The sequence below is a fragment of the Zeus faber genome, assembly GCF_960531495.2.
Source record: "Zeus faber genome assembly, chromosome: 4".
Lineage (NCBI taxonomy): Eukaryota > Metazoa > Chordata > Actinopteri > Zeiformes > Zeidae > Zeus > Zeus faber.
Window position 1 is genome coordinate 30,682,957 of NC_137191.1, and position 26,520 is coordinate 30,709,476.

Genomic DNA, 26,520 nt, shown 5'->3' on the forward strand with positions numbered 1-26,520 from the left:
GGTCAAAAGTTGACTTGTCTTTGTTCATTTTGTAATGTATTTTCACCCAGTTTGCTTGTTTGTCTGTAATTAAAAACAAACAAACGCTTAATGAGTGTTGATTGATAGAAAAAAAAGATTGAAAATTTGATGACTTTTTTTTTTAATGATCTCACTTCCTCTTAATTTTTCATTTCACATGAAAAAGAAATGCAGTTTTTGATGGCCTATCTCTTCTGCCTATATCTTACTTGTTTTATGGCATTGACTGTACAAATATTTTGTATTTTGCGAGGGGAAAGCGTTTTTTTGTTTTTTTTTACATTTACATTTTGTAAAATGTTATAATACGGTAAACATCTAGTTGATTTTTAAACCTGGGAGGTGCTCCATGATTTAAAAATTGCATGCAGCATTTCAGGTAGATACATTTCGTTGTTTTATTTTTTTTTTTTAACTTTTTTTATTGGGGTTTATTGAATAAATTTGTTTTATCTGAAAGAAGAAAAAAAAAATCCTTAATTTTTTAGTTTTGTATATTGTTAAAATAAAATAAAACGTCATTACCTGCTTGACCTTTGAACTTGAAGGTTCGGAGTGTGGGCTGTTCCAGCAGAAGACGGGTCTTCATTAATCAAGGAGTTAATTGCATATCAGTATCAAGTAATTAGTATTATTATTTTATTTTTTTTACTTTAACTTGTGCAGAGTTGTTTGCAGATATCACCGTCTACTTATGGCTTTTGTTTAGTCTGAGACTAGTAATTATAGCGAATGTGGAGTGTAGCTAACTTATTGAACAGCGCTTTTGCTTCGGGTCGGCCATTTTGTTGTGACATCAGGTCAAAATCGTTAATCAACCTCTCTGTTTCATATTGTTTTTTTTCGGTGTGTTTTATTTTAGTTAACGATGTCTGCCTGCGAATCCGTAAAGAAAATGCTGCGCTCCGTACTGCAGTCCAAGCAGGGCGGTGTGCCGCTGAGGCACCTTCCGTCTGAGTACCGGTCGCTGTGCGGGGAGGATATCCCGCTGCGGAAGCTGGGTTTCGGCAGACTGGAGGATTACCTGCGCAGCATCCCCTCCGTGGTCCGCATAGAGCACAGCCGCATGGGAGAGGTGAAATGTTCTCATTATTTTTTTTATTTTTATTTTTTAACAGATGGCTGTTCTCATAATGTGATTTTAGTATGAAAAAAATATTTTAGGCAAAAGTAAAATAATGCAAAGTTTCAGTCTCACCGTTGGAACCGCTTCCTAGACTTGCATCTATTTATATACCCCGTACCAGCCACTATACTGTTAACTTAAAGTGGTGATCCGTGAGATTGTTTTGTTAAAAGAAAATTCCGTGCGCCTTTATTTTGCTGCCACTTCGTAAGAAACCGCTTTTCAATATATTTGTATTTGCATGCTCCTCTATATGCTCTTATCATTGTTGGTGGCGGGTCCGCCTTTCCCAGTATGCACTCATTGGGTGAATTTGACAAACCGGTATTGCCAGTTACATTGCATCATTTCGTAGCTGCTGTTGTCCAAAGCCACTTAGAATATGTACATGTTGACAGTAGTAGTCAAACCAATTGTATATCACAGTAAACCTCCTCTAGGAATAACTACTTTACCATTGTTTACCGTCGCCAAACATGTTATGAAGAGTTAACACACAACTTTTTAGTTCCTGTTTGGTCGATTTCTGGAGTGACTATTTAATTTGACATTGACGTTTAACTCTCGGCACATTATTTTGTTTGCGTGTGAAGTGGGAGGGGGGATTTTACCAGAGGTTTGTGGCAAGGAATTGGATTTATTTTCTTTTGCTCCTTTGTCCTGAAGCAGCACACAGCTATTTGTCTGTGTTTTTTCACATGTATAACAGTTAATAATCTCAATTTAATATCCCCATTGTCGCATGGCATAAGCTTTGCACAAAAAATATAAAATCTGAATCTGTTGTGTAGCTCATGTGTGTCGCTGCGGTGTGCAAAGAGACGGCCCACCTCGCCGAGCTTGTGGCCAAGCAGAAGAGCTCCCAGAAGCACGGGCGCACCCAACTGGTCAACTGCAGGATGCGAGCCAAGCCCTCGTCCACCTACGTGATCAACGGTACAGCAGACAGACGCCTTCTGAGACATGACTTTATAATGTGTGTCTTAAATGTAATATTATTCATTTAATGTGGAGTGGGGGGTATTGGTAAGTATTTTGTCATTTGGTATTAAGCAAGTGCCGGGAGATATTGCATAAAATGTTATTGCAATGAATTTGAGCTAATCCCTTTGGTATTCCTAGCAGAGATTTCTGTTAGAAAAAATTGGGGGCATTCAACCTGTCCTGAAAGATTTCGATTTCCCGGACGAATGGGAGGTATTCCGGTCAAATATTATGTGTTTATTGAGCTTAAAAACAATTGATAAGCAGGCGATATAGAGACTGACATCATCAAGGCATGTCGATGTATACATTTTTTTTATTTAATATTCAAAATAAAATAAGTCCCGTCAGTTAATGCTATTTAAAAAAATAAAAAAATACTGTATATTACAAATGTTACTTATTGAAATCAAATAATTTCTGCTTGTGAACAATAAGTAACAAGTGCAGCAGCTTTAATTAACATTTCACTAAAATTGATCATACCAAAAACAAAATAAATATGCCAAGTAGGTCTAAAAAAATAAAGTTTGTGGTGTGGTCCGTCTTTGCAGGACGGCTCATCGACATTTTATACAATGAATATTCACCGTCTGCTTTGGTCGGAACTTAAATATCGGGGGGGGAAAAAAAAACCCGTCAAACTATGGATGTATGTGTCCCAACGACACATCATCTCAAAGTTTCTACTCAGAGTTTAGATGCTCAGCTCTGCTCCGTGTGTTCATGCTTACAAGCGCAACCTGTCCATGAGGGAGGGGGCGGCGCTTAGGTAGATATCGACAAATGTGATTGGTCAGAGGTGAAGCTTTCAGATCAGCTTTTGATCGTCCAAACTGATTGGCTTCCTGTTGCAACTTGCCGTGCGCGGAAATTAAGAGATCTGCAGACTTTTTTTTTTTTTTTTTAAGTCAAAATGATCCACCCAAGCACTAAAACAATCAAATTGTGTTTGGAGGGAATTATTTTCCCAGTCAAAAACTGGCAATTACCAGCTAATGAAAACGCTGATTCCTAGCTCATTAAGCTATGCTTGCTGTACATCTTAATATCAAATTAAATTCAAGAGTTGTCTGTCAGAATATTTACCATGATATATAAATTTGTATTTTTCTATAATGAACATTGCACAGCTCTTGTAATGTAAGAAAAATGTGAACAAGAAGTAACAATAGAGCTGCTTACATACCATTTTAGATAAAACCGAAAACATAATAAATAGGGCAAGTATTCCTAAATAAATTAAAGTTTGTGGTGTTGCACGTCTTCGTCGGCACATCTCGTTGACATATTTTACAATGGATATTTACCGCCTGCTTTGGGTCGGAACTTAAATATCCCAAAATAAAATGTCATACTATCCATGTATGTATAGTAACCATGTTTGGACACTGCTGCTGTCTCTGACACTTGTGCAAGTGCATCTATCCAGGAGGGAGGGCTGGGTCTTCTTTCTATATCAACAAACGTAATTGGCTAGAGGTGAAAGGTCAGCTTGAGTTGTCCAAATTGATTGGCTTTTCATTGCCGCTTGCCTAAAGCTTCTGTAAATTATAAAGTTATTGTTTTATTTTGACAGGAAAAAATTATCGTTTTATCACCCAGCAGTTCTCTCTCTCTCCACAACAAGCCCCTGTCCTCTCATCACCTCGTGCCCTTCTCCCAGCAGCGAAGCCCAGATTGTCTCTCCGCCAGCCTGTGCTCCAAGGCTCCTCTGCCTGGCTGCCGAACCGTCCGAGGCCCTACAGCGCAACAGGGGACTTCAGGGGCAACCGCACCACACCCACTGTTCCCCCTCGGTAGTCAAAATGTTGTCCTTTACACCCCCCTTATCCTATGGCAAGCTTTCCGCAAAGCTGACAGTGATTTGATTGGTAGAAGAAAGGCTCTGTTAGAGGTCCAAATCAGTACTCTAAATTGGCATTCCATTTTCTTTGGATTTTGGGTGAGAATTGTTTTGTGACATCCCATTTTCATCCAATTGGTGAAACACTTGCGCCTGTGTTAGGATAAATTAGTCACCCCAATTAACTCAATAGGTACATTAAAAACACTGTTTGGGACATGGCAACTAAATTGCCTTGATCAGGATTGCCCTGATGAAGACATGACTATCTCAGAGACCTCTGTCCCTCTTTCAAAAGAGCACCGCATTATTTATTCTTGCACTGTCTTCAGTTGCTATTTTTCTTCAATACAGGTAGTCTCTGACCAGTCTGTATTGAATCGCGCTGTGTGCGCGGCGTTTCAGAGTGAAGCATGTCATCGCTCATCACTGTTCTCAGTCTCAGTTCCCGCAGTCTGTCAGTATTCACTATTCTAGCGTTTGCAATGGCCACGCCCCATTACCGTGACATTACACGAATTCCCTTAGCGAGCAATTCGCTTAACAACCTGGTTGTAGGAACGGATCTCGGTTGTTAAGGGAGGAGTACCTGTAATTGTGTTGGATTTTGTTTGAAGTTCACTTGAAATGTTCAAAGCCGAGAGTAATCAGATTTATTGGAAGTTCATCATTTTAATGTTGTACAGTAGTTTTGTGCTCTATCGAATATGTCACACAGTTAAATTAAGCAAAACATTTCCACCAGCCCTGAAAGCCATTACATCCCATCTCTGATCCTGCCTGCCTGATCCTTCCACAGATGTTTGAACGATTTGGAGGCTCTTTTTGTTTCCTTATGTGTGTATCATTGTGAGTTTGTGTCTTTCTGGGGGGGGGGGGGGGGGGGGGATGAAAACACAGCTTTTGTATCTCACGTTTCAAGGCCTTTGAGAAGGTTTGTCATATTTTAAATAATACTTTTTGATGGGGGTTTAGTTTCCTAAATAACAGTGTGCGTAGGAAATGTGCATCGTCCTGTTTTCGAGCCAACTTGCACATGAAATGTATTTATTTTTTTAACCTGGAAAAAAACTGATGCTGATGTATATTGTCCGCTCTTTCTGATCTTCAGGCAGCACAACCTGAGATTTTGCTCTTTCACCCCCATCCAACATAGAGGATCGGCAGCTCAGGTGTTCAACAAACAGCCTGTGCAGCCCTTCAGGTGAGTGTAGTGCAGCAACTTCTAACTTCTTAAAAATCTTTTAAGATCTCTCAGGCAGCTAAATATCTAATGGAGATTCATTAGGAAAGCCAGAGCTTGGGTGGAATATAAGATTCTAGAAGAGCATGTATTTACCCCACATCGCAGCATTTCCAGCACAAGAGGAGTGACGCTCAACATCCACCAGAAGCCTTCGGGTAGGTTTCACCTGTTTTTTTTTTTTTTGTTTTTTTTATTTCATATTCAGTATTTCTCAGAGTTTGGGATGACCTCTGAATGTACTCGTGTATCATACAGTTTTAGGATGGGGAAAAGGAAAATGTATTTATTTAAGATGTATTTAATAATCCCAGTAATTAAGTTTAAGTATTGACTTCTGTAGATATATGGTGATATTGTCAGTACTTTTGGGGAATGTAGGAATCCACAGAAAGGTAGGGATGGAGCGGTAAGAGGCATAGGAAAGAAGGACAATTTATTTATACATAAATGAAAAATAAGGCAATATATATCTTGTAATCTTATAAGTCCTTTTTTTGGAACTTACCTGAACCCATAGACCTAACCAATTGTTTTGCTCTTACTTTTCCAGGAAAACCTTCTGAACCATCCTCCAAACTAAAACCTCCCCCACTATGGCCGACTGTCTCCCCTCCAAACTGTTTGAAAGACGCAGTGGAGGTACTACCTGTTTTTCCATTTTTGTTGGTGATTATCTGCTGTGTCATGAAAAAAGATTGTCTTATTGGGATATACAATTTTGTATTTTATTATTATTAATAATATTTAATTAACTGTAATATGTATACCTCTACAGATGGATTCTTTACCATGCCATTTGAATCTACAAGCCAATATTCATATTTGTAGCGCTACTGCATCAAATTCTCTGTTCCTAATGAAATCTCCCACATAACCCTGATTTCTAGCTTCCCTTCACTGCTTAACGGAGCGGTTTAGGAATGTAATTTAAGGCTTGTATGAGTGTAGCTCCTGATATTATCATGGAACTAACCTAACCCCATAAGAGTCTGAATCCAGTCTAAGCTTTTGTATTTGTTTTTATTATTTATGTTTCTCCTCGTTTTTATCTGTCTTTTGTACGTAAAGCACTTTGACCTGGTTTTTGAAAGGCTCTATATAAATAAAGGTATTATAATATTGTCAGGCCCTAATTTTTAACCCCCCAAAAAAGCAAAACCTTTGGCTCTAACAGCAATAAATTGATGAACATATTTGTTGTAGGTTGCAGTAGTATATAACGAGTCCAGTTTGTATTCTCATCAGACCTGACCAGAAGGCCTTGAATAACGTTCTCTAACTCCTTCTGATTCCAGGCCGGCATCTACCAGCCGGAGCTGGTTCAGAGCAGATTGTCCAGGCTCCTGGAAAAGCACTGCAGTGGGCTGTGGCTGTCCAAGCTGCCGCAGATCTACGTGGAGATGTTTGGCCAACAGCTCCATCCCCGGGTTGCCACCGAACTGGCGAGCTGGCCGCACGTCTGCACAGTGAGTCAGGTTGACGTCCTAACCGGGGGGTGGGGGTACTGCTTGCGGGCCAGATGATTAAAAGAACTACGTTCAATCGAATCAGCCGGCATCATTTCAGCTAGGGCTTTAGTCACATGGCTCGTGTGACTATACACTTTACATTTAGACATTACATTTAGTCATTTATCAGATGCTTTTATCCAAAGCGACTTACAATTGTTTAAACACCGACGGACGCAGCCATCAGGAGCAATTAGGGGTTAGGTGTCTTGCTCAAGGACACTACAGCATGCTAGCAGGAGGAGCCTGGGATCGAACCAGCAACCTTTAGATCACTAGACCACCAGCTCTACCGCCTGAGCTACCATCCCCGCTGCACTGCTACACTTGCAATACTCTACCCATCAGCTTGATAGGCTGCATACTGTTTGCAAATTAAATCCTCCTTGTACTGCCGATAAACTATTGAAGCACTAAAAGTGTAGAATGCCAAAGCCCTCTCATCAGCAATGGACTGTGGAGGCCCCATAGGCCAAGCCTTGTCTTTCTGTCCATCTCTCAGCTGCATGTTATTCCCTTTCCGTTCCTCAGGTGGAGAAATCAGGCGGCACCAACCATGGTGACAGGCTGGTCTATCCTCCTCTCTCTCCCAAATCCCTTGCCGCTTCCCTTGCTACGGTCAGCAGACCCCGCGCCTCCATCACCTACAGGACCCCCGTCCCTGCCACCATGCTCCAAAACCCTCCCCCTACTTCGGAAACCCCCAAAAGCAGCCCCTTGGCCAAGGCCAAGTTTCTGTTTCCACCTCGGACTCTGGAAAACCCTCCCAAGTGCGAGCCGTCTTGTTTGGTCAGTCCTGACGCCACCCCAGCTTGCACTTTGCGGACAAAGTCGAACGTCGCAACCCCTGAGTGTGCGGCACCCGCCGTGTCGGCCAAAGTGCGTGGCCAGCTAATGGAGCTCCTGTCCACGTACAGCCATGGCCTGTGGGTGCACGCCCTGCCCAAGCTCTTCATGGAAACCTTCAAGGTCCGTTTCCCAGAACACCTTCTGGACAATCTGACGGCGCTCCAGGACATCTGCTCGGTGGAATACCCCCAGCTGCACGACAAGAAGAAGGTGAGGAGCTGAGGAGGGTGCACAGTTTGTATTTTCAGCGATAATCACAGCAAATGCGTGGGTTGCCACACATTTGCTGCCTTAATTTTGTTAGTGATGAACTATTTCTAGATTTTAATATTTTCGCCAATAGTTGAAATTGGACATTTGCAGGGCTCAAAATTAACTTTTTGAGGCACTTGTCCTTTGTTCAAGTAAATTTACCTTTCACTTGTCCAGGCACAAAATTCAGTTGTCCTGGGAAAAATTTTTACTTTTAATTTTGTTTAAGAGCTGACTTATCTTCACACACTTAACACAACTATAATTAGCCGAGAAAATAGTGCTGGGCGGTATGGCTAAAAATGTTACGATAAAATATTTCCTATTTGATAATGATATTCATTACGATATACTGTATATAATATAAATATATAAAATAATTTTAAAAATGTATGCCATGGTGTGTTTTAAGAACACTTTTATTGGCGAAAGGAATTTGCTTGCTTGGGTCATCACCATACAGTAGAGTGAAAGAGAGCTGCAGTTTTCATTTCTTGGAGGATGAAATAATGAGCAGATGTTAAGAATTTTTCAACCGAGCGTAAACCTTCATATTCACCTGAAAACCTATTCTTCCAATTTGACAAGCCCTAATTAGTTAGTCCTTACTAGTTAGTTAGTACTTACTAGTCTTTTGAATTGGACTGAAATGTGAATATAGGAGTGTTTTTTATTTATTTTTTATTGTGCAACCCCACTCCACATGACAGTTACAGACCGCAGGATGATATTTGTTTTCTGCGCAGGCCATCCTGTACAGCACTGGTCCTTCAGAGTCTGGCTCTGCAGAAAGCCAGAGGAGCTCATCATGCAGCAGCCCTCCCTCTCCTGCTGGCCTCCACTTCCTGGCTCCCCTGGTGCTTCCCACAGAGCAGTACCGCTCTGTGCTGGTCACCGACACCAAGGACAGCTACACGGTCACTGTCAGGTAAGAGACGGCTGTGCCCACACGCTGTACCAAAGTTAAGTAGTTAAAGTGGACCTATTATGCTCCTTTTTACACCACATATAGCTCTCTGAGGTCTACAAAACATTTTGCTGAAAATACCACTCTGGTTTTGCATTATAGCCACTCAAGTTTTGCATTAGAGCCATTTTAACATGCCTCTTTATCCATTGTGTTGAGACCACGAGTTCTGTGAGCTAATGAGGTTTGAGCACAAGTTTTGGGTTCTGTGAGCAACTGATGTTTGATCATGGCTTCAGGCTTTTGTTCTATTTACTCTGTAACGTCACTTGAATTGTTCAAAATTTCACCTCTGTTGCTACAATGCAATCCAAGGGGAAACACTGGTTTTATGTTATGTATGTATGTGTATGTATGTGTATATATGTATGTATTTATGTAAAAATAAAAATAAATAATAATAATATCCCTGTGATCATCTAATCATAGAATTTTGGGATGCAACGGTACACGGTATGTTATCGAACCGTTCGGTAAGCCCCCTACGGTTCAATATCTGACCCACCGCAGCGAAAGCTGCTATGTCGCGCATTTCTAAAATCACCAAGAGCCGCCAAAAACTCTTTCTATGAGGAAAATTTGATTTTTCCAGATTCGTGTTCCTTTGTATTTTTTCTCTATATCAACATATTTTCAAAACCGAGTTTGATTCATAAATAGTAGATAAATGTTAAACCGCCTAGTTAAATATTCCTGTTAGATGGTTAAAGCACAAGACGAGGAGCCTTAGGTTTCACTTGCCTGTGAAAATTTCATCTCCATGTTGTTATGGATTACAAGAGGCTGGTGGAGGAAATCTTAATCATATTGCAGACCTTAATCTGACCAGTGCTATAGAGCCAAGTCAATGTAAGCAGTGTGTACTGGACTTCATTTTCCACGATGATAGTCAGTTCTCTCACAGGGATGCTGAGAACGACAACGATGCTGAATCTGATATCTGGGTTATCCCGGACTTGGAGAACATTTCAAACAGCAGGTTTCTACCTGAATGTGACGATGAAACTGAATATTTTCAAGAACCACCAGAGGAGACCGACGATATGGCCGTTGTTATTATTACAACGCAAGAAATTTCTAAAAGAAGCGATTTCTACAGCACGAGGAAATGCGCTCAGAGAGGGAGGTCTACAACCCCATGACCAAGGACTCCAAGAGCACCTGTGAGCACCTCAACCTCTCTTTAGGTGGTTGTGTTCAACCTGCAAGCAACCACATCAATCATCTGGCACCTCACAATAAGACAATGTTTTTGCACCAACGGTTGTGGGGACCCCCTAAGGGGAACTAGGAACTGGTGGAGCTCCCTGAGAACCTGGCACTGGTGACGCTGATGTGACGTCATCCAACGGCGTTTCACCGCGACTTCCATGTTGTATTTACTCCTTAACTTTCACTGATTTCACCTTACCAGTCCACTAAAATTTGTTTCTGAACAAATTTGGGGCCAGAATGAATTAATCCAGTTGCTGAATTTTCACTCATATTAGATCTACAAGATATAATTAAAAAGATTGTTTCCACTTTCGTAAAGCACAGCCTGCTCAGGGATTTTCTGTTTCTTTCAATTAACGTCGTAAAATGAAATAAATACATAGGCAATAAAAATACTTTATTTTTTTTTTCCTTTTTTTTTTTATTTATTATTTGTCATGTTATTTGTCATATTATTTATTACTGCTGAGTGTGTGTTGGTCCCCACCAACACACTGGTCCCCACCCAGAGCGATGCCACTTGACTGGGCAGACACAGCCCGAGGGACCGTGATCTTAGGTCTGGACCCATCACCGGCACTTCCATCACTGAAGGTTCCTCTTGTGTTGGTCACTCCCTGTCCTGGAGTAGGAGCTGAATTAGTGTCTCAGAACGGAGTTCCAAGAACTATGATTGTTCTAACAGTAGTGCCTTCAGTGCGGACACAATAAAAGGGACAGTTCCTCCAAAAAGTCCTTTGAACTATGAGTAATTCCTGTGGTGCGAAAACGCACAATATGGGGAGTTTTGCGATACATAACGTATGGGCGATTATATTTGTTGTGATATTTATTTTATGTAAATTAAAAGACCTGTTGCACACTATTTCGCACAGTGTTTTCATTAGTTTCATTCAATCATTCATTTTCATCTAAAATAAAAAAAAACACAATTCATTATTTCAAACCATTTGTCCTTTAAAATCAGATGTACAGTATATATTGATTCTATTAGATGTACAGCACATAATTTCCATTCCAAAAAACAAAGCTGCTTTTCCACAACTGCAGCCTGGAGGCGTTCCCAGGCGCCGGACAGGAACTGACAGGGAGGTGGGGGTCCTGACAGGGGCCCTCCACCTGCCTGTATTCTGTTCTGCCATTTCAAGTGGACAAATCAAGTGGAATGTTGTAAAATGTATCATATTTTATTGAATCAGAGCATGCTTTTTCTTTGAATTATTAGAACCCACAAGCTCTGAGCCCCTCCCCCAGTGGCGCACGCAGCTCAACTGGGGAAAATCTCTGCCTCAGCGATACAGTACACAATTTATCTTCAGATAATGTTACATTAGAGATCACTTTGTTTTTTTCTTTTTTTTTTTTTCTCCACTTGCCCGATTGGACAACTGCATGAGGCATCCCACTTGCCTGAAAAGAGTTTACTTCCCCCGCGGAAGCGTTGTTGAACCTTGCCTATTTATTACAAACTTTGACCAATTTCTATCCTGGACACTTCCCCTCCAATCAGTTGAACTTGTGCAAATTATAACCAAGCAATGAACTTGAACCTTGTCTCCCCCTCCCTCCACTGTTTAACACAGTGTTACACTAGTTATTTATGATAGACTACTATGAAAACAATTTTTTTTACACTTAACTTTTCAATTAAAAAAATAATAATACATTCTTAAATACAAAGTTAAGTCTCCACACCACCCTCTCCCACCTTGACAGGTGGAAGGGGGGCTATGTGAGAATGCTGTCATTGATTACTGCTCAGCATTCAATACCATAGTCCCCTCTAGACTAGCTGCAAAGCATGTTCGATCTAGGACTGAACTCCTCCCTGTACACCTGGATCTGGGACTTTCTGATGGCTAGGCCCCAGTTGGTTAGGCTGGTTGGACACACCTCCAACTTGTTAACCCTGAGCACAGGATCGCCCCTGGGCTGTGTTGTCAGCCCACCACTCTACTTTCTATACACACATGACTGTGTGGCCAGCTCCAACTCCATCGTTAAGAGATAAAAAATTTTAGTGTGCACTTCATTGCACTTCAGCTTCAGTAAATTTAATCTGTGTGGATATAGGCTTTTTTTTTTTTTTTTTTTTAGCTCAACTTCTCGTCAAGAATTTGAACATGCACACAAAACCAAGATCCTGTCAATATATTTGTAGTTTTTTTTTGGGGGGGGGGGTGCGGTAGTAGGTAGTTGATGTGGGGTGAGTGAATGGCAAAGATATAACTTCAAAAGATGGTAAAGTCAGCAGTGGCTGTGAAAATCAAAAGTAGGGTACGACCAAAGACCTCAAAAGTGTGGGAGAACGTTACTTTAAAATCTTGTCCAAAAGACTGCAAATTGGGAGAAGCAGAACTCTAATGGCACAACAGTCAGTGATGCGTGAGCACCTGAAGTGAAAGCACATTGGAATACTGGGATATGATGGAAGGCTCTGTGCGGCACGTCAATATTATCAGAAGCTATCTGTGTGGCGAGGATGACCTGTGGTGTAAAGCAAGTAAGCTCAAGATACTGCTTTGGGATGAGGCAAGGTGTTCAGGCAAAGTTTAGGAAATCCCCCAGATGAAGGCCTAGAAACAACATACAGTAGGATATTTGTTTCTCGATCCACAATCAACGGTACTTGCTGACAAAATCCTCATAAATTCATCCCTTGCAATATTCACAACCCATTTGCCAATCCAAATACATTGGCTGTGTTTCCTTTGCTGCAGGTATGTAGGGGAGAGTTACTCCAGTGCCCAGGAAAGGATGGAGAATGCCATGCAGTCCTTCTACAGCCAAAGTTCTGCTTCAGTGCCACTATCCAATCCCACCATTGGTCAGTTGGCAGCAGTCAGGGGGGAGGATGGAGACGAGATGGCCAGAGTCCGGGTTGTTGAGGTCATGACCGCTGATATGGTCAAGGTCAGTAAAACTCAGCTAATTTATTTTACCAAATGGTTATCTGAGTGCCATATTTGGTGTTGATTGATGTGTTGATTAATTGTAACTGTGGCTCGGCAATATTTATTTACTATCGATATTGGAGGCAGATGATCCGCTGTGGCGACCCCTAACAGGAGCGGCCGAAAGAAGATGATTGTGATATGAGACTAGGTTATCGCCTGGGGCAGGGCTTCAGACTGCGATCATTTCGTCGCATTTTGCGACCCTTTTTGGAAACAGTGCGACTAAATGTTTTTCTACTAGGAGCGCCAGTGTGACTTGCAAATATGCATACCATTTTTTATTTTATATTTTATTAATCATTTTATATCATGTCAAACACTAGGAGGGTGCGAGCGTGCGGGCGTGTGTGCGTGTTACAGCTGTCATTGGCAAAAACATGGTTTAATATTTCTTCTGAAAAAATACTTAATTTTGAATATATTTGAATATCTCTTCCAATTTTAAAATGTTTCAATTTGACCAACTTTCGGGTTGTGTTATCGGCCCCAAAAAATGAAAAACAATAACACGTAATTAAGCAATTGCTTTAATCGAATAGTTATAAGAAATGTTTGGGAGCTCTAAGAGCTAAACTTTTCCATACAAAATGCAAAAAATACTTTTCCATACTTCCAATGCAAATGCATCACTTCTCCTCCACTGTGTCCGTGTCAGCTCTGTATGTTCCTCTCTAATCTGATTTTTTTCCTTATTCTCATATGTTAACGTTAACTATTCAAGCTGCCGGTACTCTCACACACACACACACACACACACACACACACACACACACACACACACACACACACACACACACATATTTTTCACTTGCCCAATCAGACAATTGCATCAGGCATTCCACTTGCCTGATTGTTTACTTTCCCCAAGGAGAAAAATGTTGATGTCAAGCCGTCATGGTTGTTAATGACAGTAATGTACTGAACACATGCAGTATTGTTATTTCTGTAAATTGTCTATTTATTACCAAAGTATTTATCAGTAATACAGTTAAGATTGGAAAAAAATGAATGTGTTGCATTGCTTGTCAATTTTAGTGATGCTCCTAATGCCAGTGCTCCTAAAATGTTCAGTAGGGAGCACCAGTTTATTTAGCGAATGCAAAGTCCCTAAGCCAAGCAGTTGCCTCCTGGTCTGCTGTATGGAGTGTGACTAATCCTCCTTTCAGTTTTTGAAGAGGGCAAACTTCTATGATGTGTTCCATGGTTTGCTCCTCTCCACAAGCACACAGTGGAGTGGGGCTACTGCCCCATTTTTGAAGGCTGGCCAAGCAGGGGCCATGTCCAGTCCTGAAGCGGTTGAGCGTAAGACCATTGTCTCCTTGGAAGGTTGGTGCCAGGGACCTGTTGATTGGAAAGAAGAAGAAGAAGAAACAGTCTTTATTCATCACACAACACACCACACTACAACACATGCTTGCACACACACACACATGCACATGCTTTGATGGTGGCCGGTGAAATGGATTCTCTGCTTTTGACCCATCCTGGCTTGTCCTTCCTCCGGGGCCACAGCCAGGAGCAGTGGGCAGCATACGTGGATGCGCCTGGGGACCAGGTGATAAATGTCCATCGCTGGTCAGACAATGATGGGTGCATGTTTTTGGGGGGGGTCCTTACTGACGTGAGGTGAAGGAAACCCCATGTGAGCACGGGGAGAACATGCAAACTCCACACAGAAAGGCTCCTATTTGGGAGATAACCCGCCGGAGCACGGTGCCAACAGCGCCCCAGGCGGGAATCGAACCCACGACTTGCTGTGAGGCAGCAGTGCAACGCACTGCGCCACCGTGCCACCACGGGGTCTGACACCAGATGTTTGTTTGGGACCTCCTTGGACTCCCATTCTGTTTTCCAAGCCAGTTGGATGGTGAAGTCAGCTGGTGGGATGTTCTTCCAAATTGGTCATCTAGATGGAAGTCGAGCAGTGGGTGGGTTGTAGATGTCTGCATGGATTGGTAGATGGGGAGAGTCTTTGACCTTTTGGAGCATCCTTTGAGTGGCTGCTGCTCGCCGGATATGTGGAGGGGGAATGTTTGATAGGACAGGGAGCCAGGGGAGTGGTGTTGAGCGGATAGTCTATCGCCACTATCGCCACTTGGCGATAGTGGCGCCGCCCCTAGCGGTCGCCTGCGCCGGCGCTCCGGTTACTTTCTTACTCTTTAGTATTTTTTTCCTTTTTTTATCACAATGTTCGCCAGAAAAACATCAACAATTAACTCATACGGCCGCGATGCACTCATGGATATAAAAATTTCCCTAAACGAACAACTTTGGGACTTTTTATCCGTGGGAGCAGAGTGGCCGGCGGAAATCCTACGCGGGAACACTCGCAACAACAACTACAACAACAAAAATGGAGTCGCTGTTCCACGAGCCGGCCCACGGAGGAAGCACCGAGGTAAACGAGGCGGCATTCAGGTCAGAATGAGGACGCAACCTTACCGTCCACCTCTGCCAAGCATCCTTCTTGCTAACGTCCAGTCCCTGGAGAACAAGATGGATGAACTTCGAGCGAGGATTCAATTCCAGCAAGACACGAGGAACTGTTGCGTCCTCTGCCTGACGGAAACATGGCTGACCCCACTGGTGCCGGATGAAGCCATACGTCCAGCCGAGGCCTTCTCCGTGTTCCGCGGCGACAGAACGGGAGAGTCGGGGAAATCCAAAGGTGGAGGCGTCTGCCTAATGGTAAACAACCGCTGGTGTAACGCCAACAACACCAAATTCCTCTCCCACTCCTGCTCGCCGAACCTGGAACAGCTGACCATACTATGCCGTCCATTTTATCTCCCCCGGGAATTCAGCACGGTCATCATTACAGCCGTTTATATCCCACCGCAAGCGGACACCGACGCAGCTCTGTCGGATCTGTACGATGTGTTGTGCGGATTTCAGAACAGACATCCCGACGCGGCTGTGGTGGTGACTGGGGACTTTAACAGGGCCAACCTTAAAAAAGTTCTGCCGAATTTCCACCAACACATCACGTGTGCCACCAGGGGAGACAGAACTCTGGACCATTGTTACACTCCTTACAAGAACGGATACAAGACCGTGTCGCTCCCTGCTTTCGGGAAATCAGATCACGCCGCGATCTCGCTGCTTCCTGTTTACAGGCCTCTGATCGCGCGGGATCTGGTGATGACGAGGGATGTGAAGCGGTGGACGGACCAATCAGAGGCTGCGCTTCAGGACGCTCTGACTGACGTAGACTGGGACATGTTCCAAACAAGTTCAAGTGACGTCAGCGAGTTTACGGGGGCTGTAGTGAGTTTTGTGGCTACGCTCGCGGATGAAATCGTTCCCACGGTGAAAGTTCGGATATTTCCAAACCAGAAACCATGGGTTGATAAATCCATCCGCTGCGCTCTGAATGCGCGCACGGCCGCTTACAACGACGGACTTGTATCTGGTAACATGGACAATTACAAAGCGGCGTCGTACAATCTGCGGAGGGCGGTGAGGGACGCTAAACGGACGTACAGAGACACCGTGGAGCTGCAGATGGAGCGGGGGGACACAAGACGCTTGTGGGAGGGGCTGCGAACAATAACAAACTACAAGAGCAGCTCCTCCCCAGCCACGAGTGTGGACGCCTCCCTGGCCAACCAACTGAACTCCTTTTATGCGCGGTTCGAGTCTGGCAGCAACACCGCTAGCTCGCCGGCTAATTGGAGTTACACCGCTGGGGACGAGCGCGCACTCTCAGTGTCCGTGCACGAGGTCAGGAGGGCTTTGATGCGGGTGAACACCAGGAAAGCTGCGGGCCCAGACGGCATATCTGGGCGAGTACTGAAGACCTGTGCTAACCAGCTAGCTCCGGTGTTCACCACAATATTCAACATCTCCCTGGCTGAATCAGTGGTCCCATCCTGTTTCAAGAGGTCCACCGTCGTTCCTGTCCCGAAGATCGCCTCTCCAGCCTGCCTGAATGACTACCGTCCGGTGGCCCTCACCTCGGTGGTCATGAAGTGTTTCGAGAGGCTGATTAAGGATTACATCTGCGCCTCCCTCCCCCGCACCTTGGACCCGTTGCAGTTCGCGTACCGGCAGAACAGATCCACGGATGACGCGGTCTCCCAGGTACTGCACACCACGCTCACGCACCTGGATGGCCAGAAGGGGGCCTATGTGAGAATGCTGTTCATTGATTATAGTTCAGCTTTCAACACCATCGTCCCCACCAGACTGGCTGTCAAGTTGATGGAGCTAGGATTGAATGCTCCGCTGTGCACCTGGATCCTGGACTTCCTCACAGGCCGCCCCCAGGTGGTCAAGGTGGGGAAGTACATGTCAAGCTCCCTCACCCTGAACACAGGATCCCCCCAGGGCTGTGTCCTCAGCCCCCTACTGTACTCCCTGTACACACATGACTGTGTGGCCAGGTCCAGCTCCAACACCATCATCAAGTTTGCTGACGACACCGTGGTCTTGGGCCTGATCACCGACTGCGATGAGAAGGCCTACCGCGAGGAGGTGGCTGACCTGTCACTCTGGTGCCAGGACAACAGCCTACACCTGAACGTCAGCAAAACCAAGGAGCTGATTGTGGACTTTAGGCATGGATCACAATCGAGGACGCACGCGCCCTTGTGGATTAATGGGACTTCTGTCGACAGGGTGAGCAGCTTCAGATATCTGGGAGTCCACATCACAGAGGACTTAACATGGACTGTTCACACAGACACTCTGGTGAGAAAGGCGAGGCAGCGTCTCTACCACCTCAGGCAGCTGAGGAAATTCCGGGTCTCGGTGAGGATCCTCAAGTCCTTCTACTCTGGAGCAGTGGAGAGCATCCTGACAGGCAACATCACTGCCTGGTTTGGGAACTGTACTGCCCAGGACAGGCGGGCCCTGCAGAGGGTGGTGCGTTCAGCTGAACGTACCACTGGAACTACCCTCCCCCCCTTGCAGGAGTTATACACCAGGAGGTGTAGTAGCAGAGCCCGTAGGATCATGAAGGATCCTCATCACCCCAACAACGGACTGTTTCAGCTGCTGCGGTCAGGCAAGCGCCTCCGCAGTCACACAGCGAGAACAGAGAGACTGAGACGGAGTTTCTTCCCTCAAGCCATTACAACTGTCAATGCTGACCTCACCAGGGGTCCTAACTGAGCCATGCACTAGGCTCCACTACCTACTGTACTGTATGTAGCATACTGTACCGCATACTGTATCACTGTTCAGGGTTGTTCGTGATGCCGTATTGCTGCGCCGTACTGTTGTATACTGTGCTGTATTATCCCAAACACTACCTCACACTATTCACATTCACATGCCACTTTAATTCACATGCCACTTTAAATGCACATATCTGTATATACATAGGCATATTCCTTCTACCTATTCCATTTTATTTCAATTTATTTTTTATTGTATTTTATTCTATATATTTTTTATCTTATTCTATAAGTATTCAACTTACTGTATTACGTTTTAGGAGTCAGTTAGTCGGTCTATTAGAAAGGAATTTTCTACTTTTTATTTTATTTTATTTTTGTACTTTTTCCTAGGACATATTGTGTGCTATCACCGGGTGCGTTGCATTACATTTCACTGCATATATGTATGGAAGTATGTATATGTATGTGACAAATAAAAATCTTGAATCTTGAATAGTCCCGGTTATGGTTCTCATGGTTGTGTTGTGCTGGGTGTCCACATGGTGTGTATGGGGTGACATGGAACAGACAGGGGCCAATATTCAGCTGCAGAATAAGCGAGAGCCAGTGCTGAGGTGTGCAGTGTGGAGGCTGCTGCCCCCCATTTTGTACCAGCGAGCTTGCAGAGCAAGTTGTTCCTTGACTTAACCTTAGCTGCCGTCCCTTTTAGGTGTTCCTTGAAGGATAGGGTCCTGTCAAGGGTCACTCCCAGGTAGGTTGGATTAAAGGCATGCTTCAGCTTGAGTCCGCCCAGATAGATGTTTAGTTCTCTGGCAGCTTTTGCGTTGTGGAGGTGGAATACACTGGAAACAGTTTTTGCTGGACTTGGTTTTAGGCGCCAGGTTCTGCAGAACTGGTCCAGTTTGGCAAGGTCATCAGTGAGCACCCGTTCCAGTTCATCAAAGTCTGGTTCTTGATATGCCAGACCGACGTCATCTGCATAGATTAATTTGCGAGATTTGGTGGAGGGTATGTCATTTGTGTAGAGGTTGAACAGAGTTGGAGCTAGAACTGAGCCTTGTGGGAGTCTGTTTGTCTGTCTTGTCCATGCGCTCGTGTTCTGACCAAGGTGAACTCTGAACCTCTGGTTTGTCAGTAGAGTTTGTATTATTGCTGTTGCCCAGGCAGGGAGCACCTTTCTGAGTTTGAGTAGGAGGCCTTTGTGCCAGACTGTATTATAGGCGGCTGTGAGGTCGAGGAACACAGTCCCTGTATTCAGTCTGCTCTCGAAGCCATTTTCGATGAAGGTGGTTAAGGCCAGTACTTGTTCTCCTGTGCTGCGCTCCTTGCGGAAACCTGCCTGATCCACGCAAAGAATTTCCTCTACTCCTGGAGAGATACGTTGTAGTATTAGGCGTTCCAGGATTTTGTAGGGAACGCTGAGTAGGGAGATTGGGCGGTAGCTGGCCGGTAGTTTGTGGTCTTTGCCAGGTTTTAAGATGGCAATAACTTTTTCTGTCCGCCATTTCTTTGGGATCAAGTTCGTATTTATGATCTTGGTATAGAATTATGTCAGCCAGGTTAGGGCTCAGGGGCCAAGGTGTTTCATGAACTCTGGAGAGCTGTTGTCATATCCTGTTGCCTTTCCACATTTCAGGACCTGCAGGACTTTCTCCAGTTCAGCAACCTCAAAAGGTTCAGGGTTTCTATGCTCTCTGAGCGCTTTCTTTAGCTCAGTTGTAACTGCTCTTCTGGTGGGTTTGTCTTGGGTTGCTTTTGCAATAGTCAGGAGGTTGGGATGCAACTTGGTTGGGATGCAACTTGGTTGGGTGCAACAGATGCTCGGTTTTGGCTGGGGGGCTTCTGTGCAGCTCCTAGACGGCGGATGAGGCTCCAACATTTCCTGCTAGAGTGTGTGAAGTTCAGGTCAGCTACTGTCTCCTCCCATTTCCTTTGCCGAGCTGTATTTAGCGATTCAATGAGATGGCCTGCTATCTCAGGGTCCCCTGATGTTTTGTAGGCTTGTAGGAGTGCAGCACTTTCTCCGTCCAGGCATGGGACGTAGAGGGGTCGGTAGCCTCGTGGGATTGCTGAGTGGGCAGCTCTGTAGATGGCGCTGCAGTGGCGGTTGTATGCTTCATGTACAGTGACTATATGGAGTGGGATGGTAACAACACTCCGCTCCAGGATTTCACTGTATTTCTTCCAGTTGGCTTTGCGGGAGTTCCAGTGCATCTTCCCTGGGCTGTCTATGACTGGGAGGTGTAGGCCAACGTGTACAAGCAAGGGCCGGTGTTGACTGTGTGGAAAATCGTCAAGAATGAGGATCTGAGCAGGATAGGGCGTTTCATTCAAAGAGCTGACCCAGCACAAGTCAGGAGAGTAGTCTTGTTTTCCACCTGGCGGAGTGGAAGGTTCCTCTTTGTTTGGGATCATGTTGCAGAACCAGGTCATTTCTAGATGCCCAGTCTGAAACTGCCTCTCCATCACTATCCACAACTGGATATCCCCAGTCAGGGTGGTGGCTGTTGAAAACCCCACATAGATGGCAGGGTGGGGTAGGGTGGGTAGGACCTGCAGATCCCAGTTGGCACTAGGGGGCTTGTACACATTGACAATGTTGAAACCACCCATAGTTATGGTATCAGAGAATTGTGTTGTTGTCAAATGAGTTGCTTCAGCTATGTCAGAACGCACATAGGTGGCACGTCCATGTTTGACATGTGGAGCGTAACACAGGAGGTCGAAGCCATTGATGGTGTAGCGGCCTGCTTCCTCTGTGCCAATGTGAGTCTCTTGGAGGCAGGTAACGTCAATCGAGTGTTGGGAGGCGAGGACTTCGATGAGGCGAGCAAGATGATGAAAAAGCAGTGTCTGAAATGAAACCTCCTTTATGTGCATTGTGCGTGCATTAGGGGACAGGACAGGAGGCAGTTGACATTGCGGGAACAAAATAAATCTCTATGGTAGGTCCACCTCGGAATTAGAATTCTGAGAAGATAAGATATAAATACGATTTTGTCTTATCAATAAGAACTGAACAATCTGCACTCTTGTAATTGTATCAGCGGGAGTCTTTGGGGGCGGGGCGTTCAGAGAAAAAAATACTCAACCAGGAAGTAGAACTTACTGGAACAGCAGAGGGCAGTCGAGAAAAAACCTGGAGCGATATAACTTCACCATTTTAAATGGAATGAAAAGAAACGCTTCCGGTGCCCATCACGAAATCTCCGAGGTGGGTGATATTGCGTGGTGCCACCCACTGTGACATCATTAGCTTTTATGTTATCAATCGACGATTGTTAAAGGTTAACAACTATCAATTAAGGAAATTCTTTCATGTTTATTTTTACAGTGCTAAACAAAGAAGGCTATGTTAATACCAAATAAAACAGACTGGCCTTGCCTGTCCAGGGCGTCTTTCCAACTGTAATGGTTGAATCAAGTCAAATACAATTAAATAGCCTTAACATTCTCAGATATGAATATGTCAAACGGTATAACGTTTAAGTATGGTAGTGTTAAGTAAATAAAACAAAGTCAAATATATCACCATTACCTGAAGGGATTAGGCCAAAATGTGCTTTTCTGGGACAGTCACCATTTATTATACTTGTCCCTGTTAAGTAAACAAGCAAACAAAAAATAAAAGAATGTCTGGCCTGTTTTATTTTCAGTTGACTTTGTCGAGGTTACGTGCCAAGAAGTCTAGCATGTTAACCTTCTCCAGGGTTAGGGTTAGCCTAGTTTTAATAACTATAAAGGTATTATGATGATGATGATGATGATGATTGTTATTGTTATTATTATGACACATTCTACTCAAAAGGGAGATTGAAAACAATGCTTGCTTTGCAATGTTGCCTTACCCTAACCCACATTAGTGGAGGAGCATAGTATAGTTCAAAGACAGAGCACTTCAGAGACAGCGCGGTTGTTGCAGAGAGACGTATTGTCGGCTTTGTTTAAGAGGGATCATGTGGTGTTTAAGTATACAATAAATTATTGATGTATATACAGAAAAAGTAGAATATTTTATACATTTCAGAAAAACATTAACAACTGACGATTATGACGGGGTGTTTTTTGCATGTGTCAATGACGTCATTTACCCTATTATCAAATAACCGGCCCAGCCCTACTGGTAAGTCACCTTATCTGTCAGTTATCTATTTGAAAGCAAAACAACTAGTTAATTGTAGTTATCAGTCTTTATTTTAGGGGCTAAATTAATTTCCTCTTCATAGGGCTAGAAGATCTTTTTGGTTTCCTTTTTGTTAATGATTTCATTATTTAATATGATGTAAAGAAATGTGCAGAGACCATTTTTATTTGTGTTTGTCTGTGTAAACCCTAGGTGTACTATGTTGACTATGGCTTCTCAGTGGAAATCAGCAGGACCAATCTGTTGGAGCTGCACAGCGAATTCCTCTCTCTGCCCTTCCAGGCCATCAACGTCAAACTGGCAGGTAGATCAACACAACATATTGTAGAATAAAGTACGCAGTTAGTGTAGTAGTTACATTGCACTGAACCGGAATATAAGTAGTATTTGTTTTTGTTTAGTTTCTCACTCGGGTATAGGGAAAAAATCGATACAGCATAGTGTCACAATATTTTTCTCCAAGATATTTTTAATACTATATGCAAAGAAACAATTTATTTAAGTTTACATTTAGGGCAATGAGATATAGGCCATGTCCACACTAATGCGGATATATATAGAAACGCTCTTTTCCGTGTCAAAACGTTTTAGGTCCACGACGAACCAACAAAGATGCTACCATTTCTTTAATACACGTGCGGGAAACCTACCGCAGCAGCATTGGAACGGGTTTACAAGTTCGGAGAAGCAGTGTTACTGTAATGTATTTAACGTCTTGAGTTAATTACAATTCTCAACATATCCAAATCATGAGACAAACGGAGAAAATCTGACGACAAACCAAACACTTTGCTGTACTGTATAGGCTTCATTCCTAAAGTTGGAGAGACTTTTAAACTTTTAATGGAGACACGGCAAACAAATTGAATAACTTGAAAACATGTGATTAAACCAAACCGTACTGACCACACATCAACAAACCGGCCATCAGCCGTCGCTCGTAGGTTCCTTAGACATGTGCAAGTTTTCAAGAAGCTCCGTGAGGCCGAAGACCAAAACGGAGAAAATAAATTAATAATACTGTATATCGCAGTACCTTATTGCAATACATGGTGTATTGCAAAACAAAGAATCGCAATATTATCGCATTTGGACCCAAGTATTGCGATATCATATTGTTATATCATTTCGCGATAAGATCTCATTGTGATAATATTGCATTGTGATAATATAGTATGTGATTGTATTGTCTGGTTCCTGGCGATGCCCACCCCTGTCTTTCACACTCGAACAAACAAAAATGAACAAGTCGCTCGATTTTGCAAATCAAGGAACCTAACTCGAATATATCCACTGCATGCTACACCGCTGTAATGAGTCTCTGCTGGCTACCTACCTGACAGAGCCGCTGTCTCCTCCTCCCGCTTCCCTCTCAGGTCTGGAGTCTCACAGCTCCCATCCCGCGCTCTTGTCTGCCCTTGACGGCCTGGCTGTTGGAAAGATCCTCCTGATGGAGATGGTGGAACCCCGTCAGCACAGCCAGATGCCCCTGGTGGTGCTGTATGACACATCGCAGGGCGATGACCTCAATATAAACGCCGCCTGCCTCAAGGCCCTGTGGGACAAGACCTTGGGTTGCCTCCTCAATGTCAGTGTGATATGAATTCACACATCAGTGGAGTCACGTCAGTTATCTGTATTGAACTTAAATGAGTCATTTTCTTGCCTTGTTAGGAATGTGAAATCAAATGATAATGCCTTGTCTAGCTACTGCACACAAGATAAGATGTGCCCGTATGTTACTGTGGAGGTAATAAACTGGACTCCATCAGGGTAAAGGACAAATCTGATCAGGCTGGTAAAATGACATCCGCAATAGACAAGAAGTGCAACGGTCACAAACAAAAAATGTTTCTCAATGCTCCATAAATTTTCTTCTTGGCTCCAAGCGTGTGTCAGACTCCCACTTGTTTGTTTGTTTTGTTTTATTTTTAATTGTAGCCAACAATTCTGGAAATTCAGTAAATTGCGCACTACATAATAACTCTAAGAATGGATCCTAAAAGTTGTTTGTATCATGAAACTTCAAGAAAGTTCCATCGAGGCAGTTGTAAATCAAGTTGAGGTGTCCCTCCACCCGCAGGTGAACATCACCTACCAGGATGTGTCCGTGAGCAGTATGAGCCCAGACGGAACCCTCTGCTGCCATCTGCCCTCCAGAGGAACCTCAAAACTGAAGGAGCTACTGGACAGGATTGAGACCTTCTTCCTGTCACAGGTACACACAAGAACATGTAAAGGAAATAAAAGAGATGCTTTATTCATCAAAATATTCAGTATTAATGAAGCAATAGAATAAAAAATATAACAATAAAATGGCAATAATCAGAGTTTCTGTTAGCAAAAAAAGTGTGTGTGTGTGTGTGTGTGTGTGTGTGTGTGTGTGTGTGTGTGTGTGTGTGTGTGTGTGTGTGTGTGTGTGTGTGTGTGTGTGTGTGTGTGTGTGTGTGTGTGTGTTTGTGTGTGTTGAAAAATTTAAAAATATACAGTAATCAACAACCTAAGAGTAAAAAATATCGCAATACACCTAATGATAAACGATAATTATAACTTTAAATAAATAAAAGGAGAAAAAATCTATACAATCTAACTAGAACACAAATACATTTTTCATGGACAATAAACCTATAAAAAAGATAATTAATGAACCACAAAAATGAACCTAAGATAAACAATGAAAAGTAAAAATGTGGTAATGTACAATAAACATTAAGTATACACCTGAAAATAGACAAAACTATAGAAAATAAACATAACATTTAAACAGTAAAAAAATGTGAGCCATAAACAGATAGACATAAAGAACTGAGGTGCTACTATGTGAAAATGTTTTGTTATATTCTGGGAAAAGTTTGTCAAAACTGAGTTTGTATTGTACTGTAGGCTTGGGCGTCCGTGCAAATTCCAATTGGTGATTGCTTGGGTGGGTGTGATCGCCAGCTGACAATTTTATGGGGGGGGACGAGGTACGTGTGCACAGAATGTATTTGAATGTGGCAAATGTGGTCTCCTCGTTACAGAAGTGCAGGATTTATTATTTACAAGTAAAGTATTTACACAAAACATCTAGTTTTTCGTAAATTAAATCCCATTGCAACGGGAGACGTGCATGACATGGGACAGTGGGGACACTTTTTTAAATCTTTTTTGTTTTTTTGGGACTGAGTGGGACAGTCCCTTACCTCAGTTCTTCCAAAAAAAAAATCCATACATGTATTCAAGATTCAAGATTCAAGATTCAAGATTTTTATTTGTCACATACATATACATACTTCCATACATATATGCAGTGAAATGTAATGCAACGCACCCGGTGATGGCACACAAGAAGTCCTAGGAAAAAGTACTAAAATAAAATAAAATAAAAAGTAGAAAATTACTTTCTAATAGACCGACTAACTGACTCCTAAAACGTAATACAGTAAGTGGAATACTTATAGAATAAGATAAAAAATATATAGAATAATGTAGGAAATAAACAAATATGCTTCGATAAAATACAAACACAGACAAGGGAGTCAACAAAATAGATCAAAATCTCTGAGTCTTGGATGACAAGAGGTCTACTGGCCAGAGGTCCTTAGCATCCTGTTTGTTCCACCAGGTAACCCTGAAGTCCCTTGTGTCACGACCTTTCACTGGGAAGTTCTGTCTAGCTCGACACAAAGGGAAGTGGGCCAGAGCTGAGGTAGGAACATGTTCCATCACCCCCCCAGAAGAAACATACAGAAGATTATTGTGTTTTTCATGGTTTAAAGTATGTCATGATGTGCTGTTGCATCAGATCACCAACCTCCACGGTAGCAGAGTGATGGACATCGTGTTTACCGACCTGGGTGTGTCCGCTTCAGTGGAGGTGACGGAACTCCGGGAGATCCCTGCGCCCTTCCTTCACGAGCTGACTGTCATACCGCCGCAGGTCGTGTGTGTGTGTGTGTGTGTGTGTGTGTGTGTGTGTGTGTGTGTGTGTGTGTGTGTGTGTGTGTGTGTGTGTGTGTGTGTGTGTGTGTGTGTGTGTGTGTGTGTGTGTGTGTGTGTGTGTGTGTGTGTGTGTGTGTGTGTTACAGTTGGCATTGGCCAAGGACTTGTTTTAGAGAGATTTCAGTGGATCCGAGATAATGTCCTTTGAACCCTGAACCCAGGTTTCGAAAGAAATTATAGAGAAATCTCTACTTACAATAGACTCCCAGTCATCTATAAATTGTCTAGTCTAAAAGCCACTGTGGCATATCAAATTGTGTGTTAATTCTCATCGCTCCGCTCAGGTCAATAAAAATGCTGT

At 43.4% G+C, this 26,520-nt stretch overlaps 1 protein-coding gene across 1 annotated transcript in view; it reads left to right on the forward strand.

The window, feature by feature from the left end:
- Positions 1-889: 889 nt before the first annotated feature.
- tdrd7a (tudor domain containing 7 a) overlaps positions 890-26,520 on the forward strand; it is a gene marked incomplete at both ends in the record, with an annotated part of 28,685 nt that continues 3,054 nt past the window's right edge. Inside the window, 15 exons of the mRNA XM_079999542.1 lie at positions 890-1,096; positions 1,939-2,083; positions 3,801-3,930; positions 5,089-5,181; positions 5,329-5,378; positions 5,774-5,862; positions 6,519-6,689; positions 7,263-7,790; positions 8,579-8,760; positions 12,735-12,927; positions 22,431-22,542; positions 23,615-23,826; positions 24,322-24,456; positions 25,843-25,926; positions 26,023-26,164. Coding sequence (XP_079855668.1) covers positions 890-1,096; positions 1,939-2,083; positions 3,801-3,930; positions 5,089-5,181; positions 5,329-5,378; positions 5,774-5,862; positions 6,519-6,689; positions 7,263-7,790; positions 8,579-8,760; positions 12,735-12,927; positions 22,431-22,542; positions 23,615-23,826; positions 24,322-24,456; positions 25,843-25,926; positions 26,023-26,164 — 2,473 coding nt within the window. The remainder of the gene's footprint in view (positions 1,097-1,938; positions 2,084-3,800; positions 3,931-5,088; positions 5,182-5,328; positions 5,379-5,773; positions 5,863-6,518; positions 6,690-7,262; positions 7,791-8,578; positions 8,761-12,734; positions 12,928-22,430; positions 22,543-23,614; positions 23,827-24,321; positions 24,457-25,842; positions 25,927-26,022; positions 26,165-26,520) is intronic.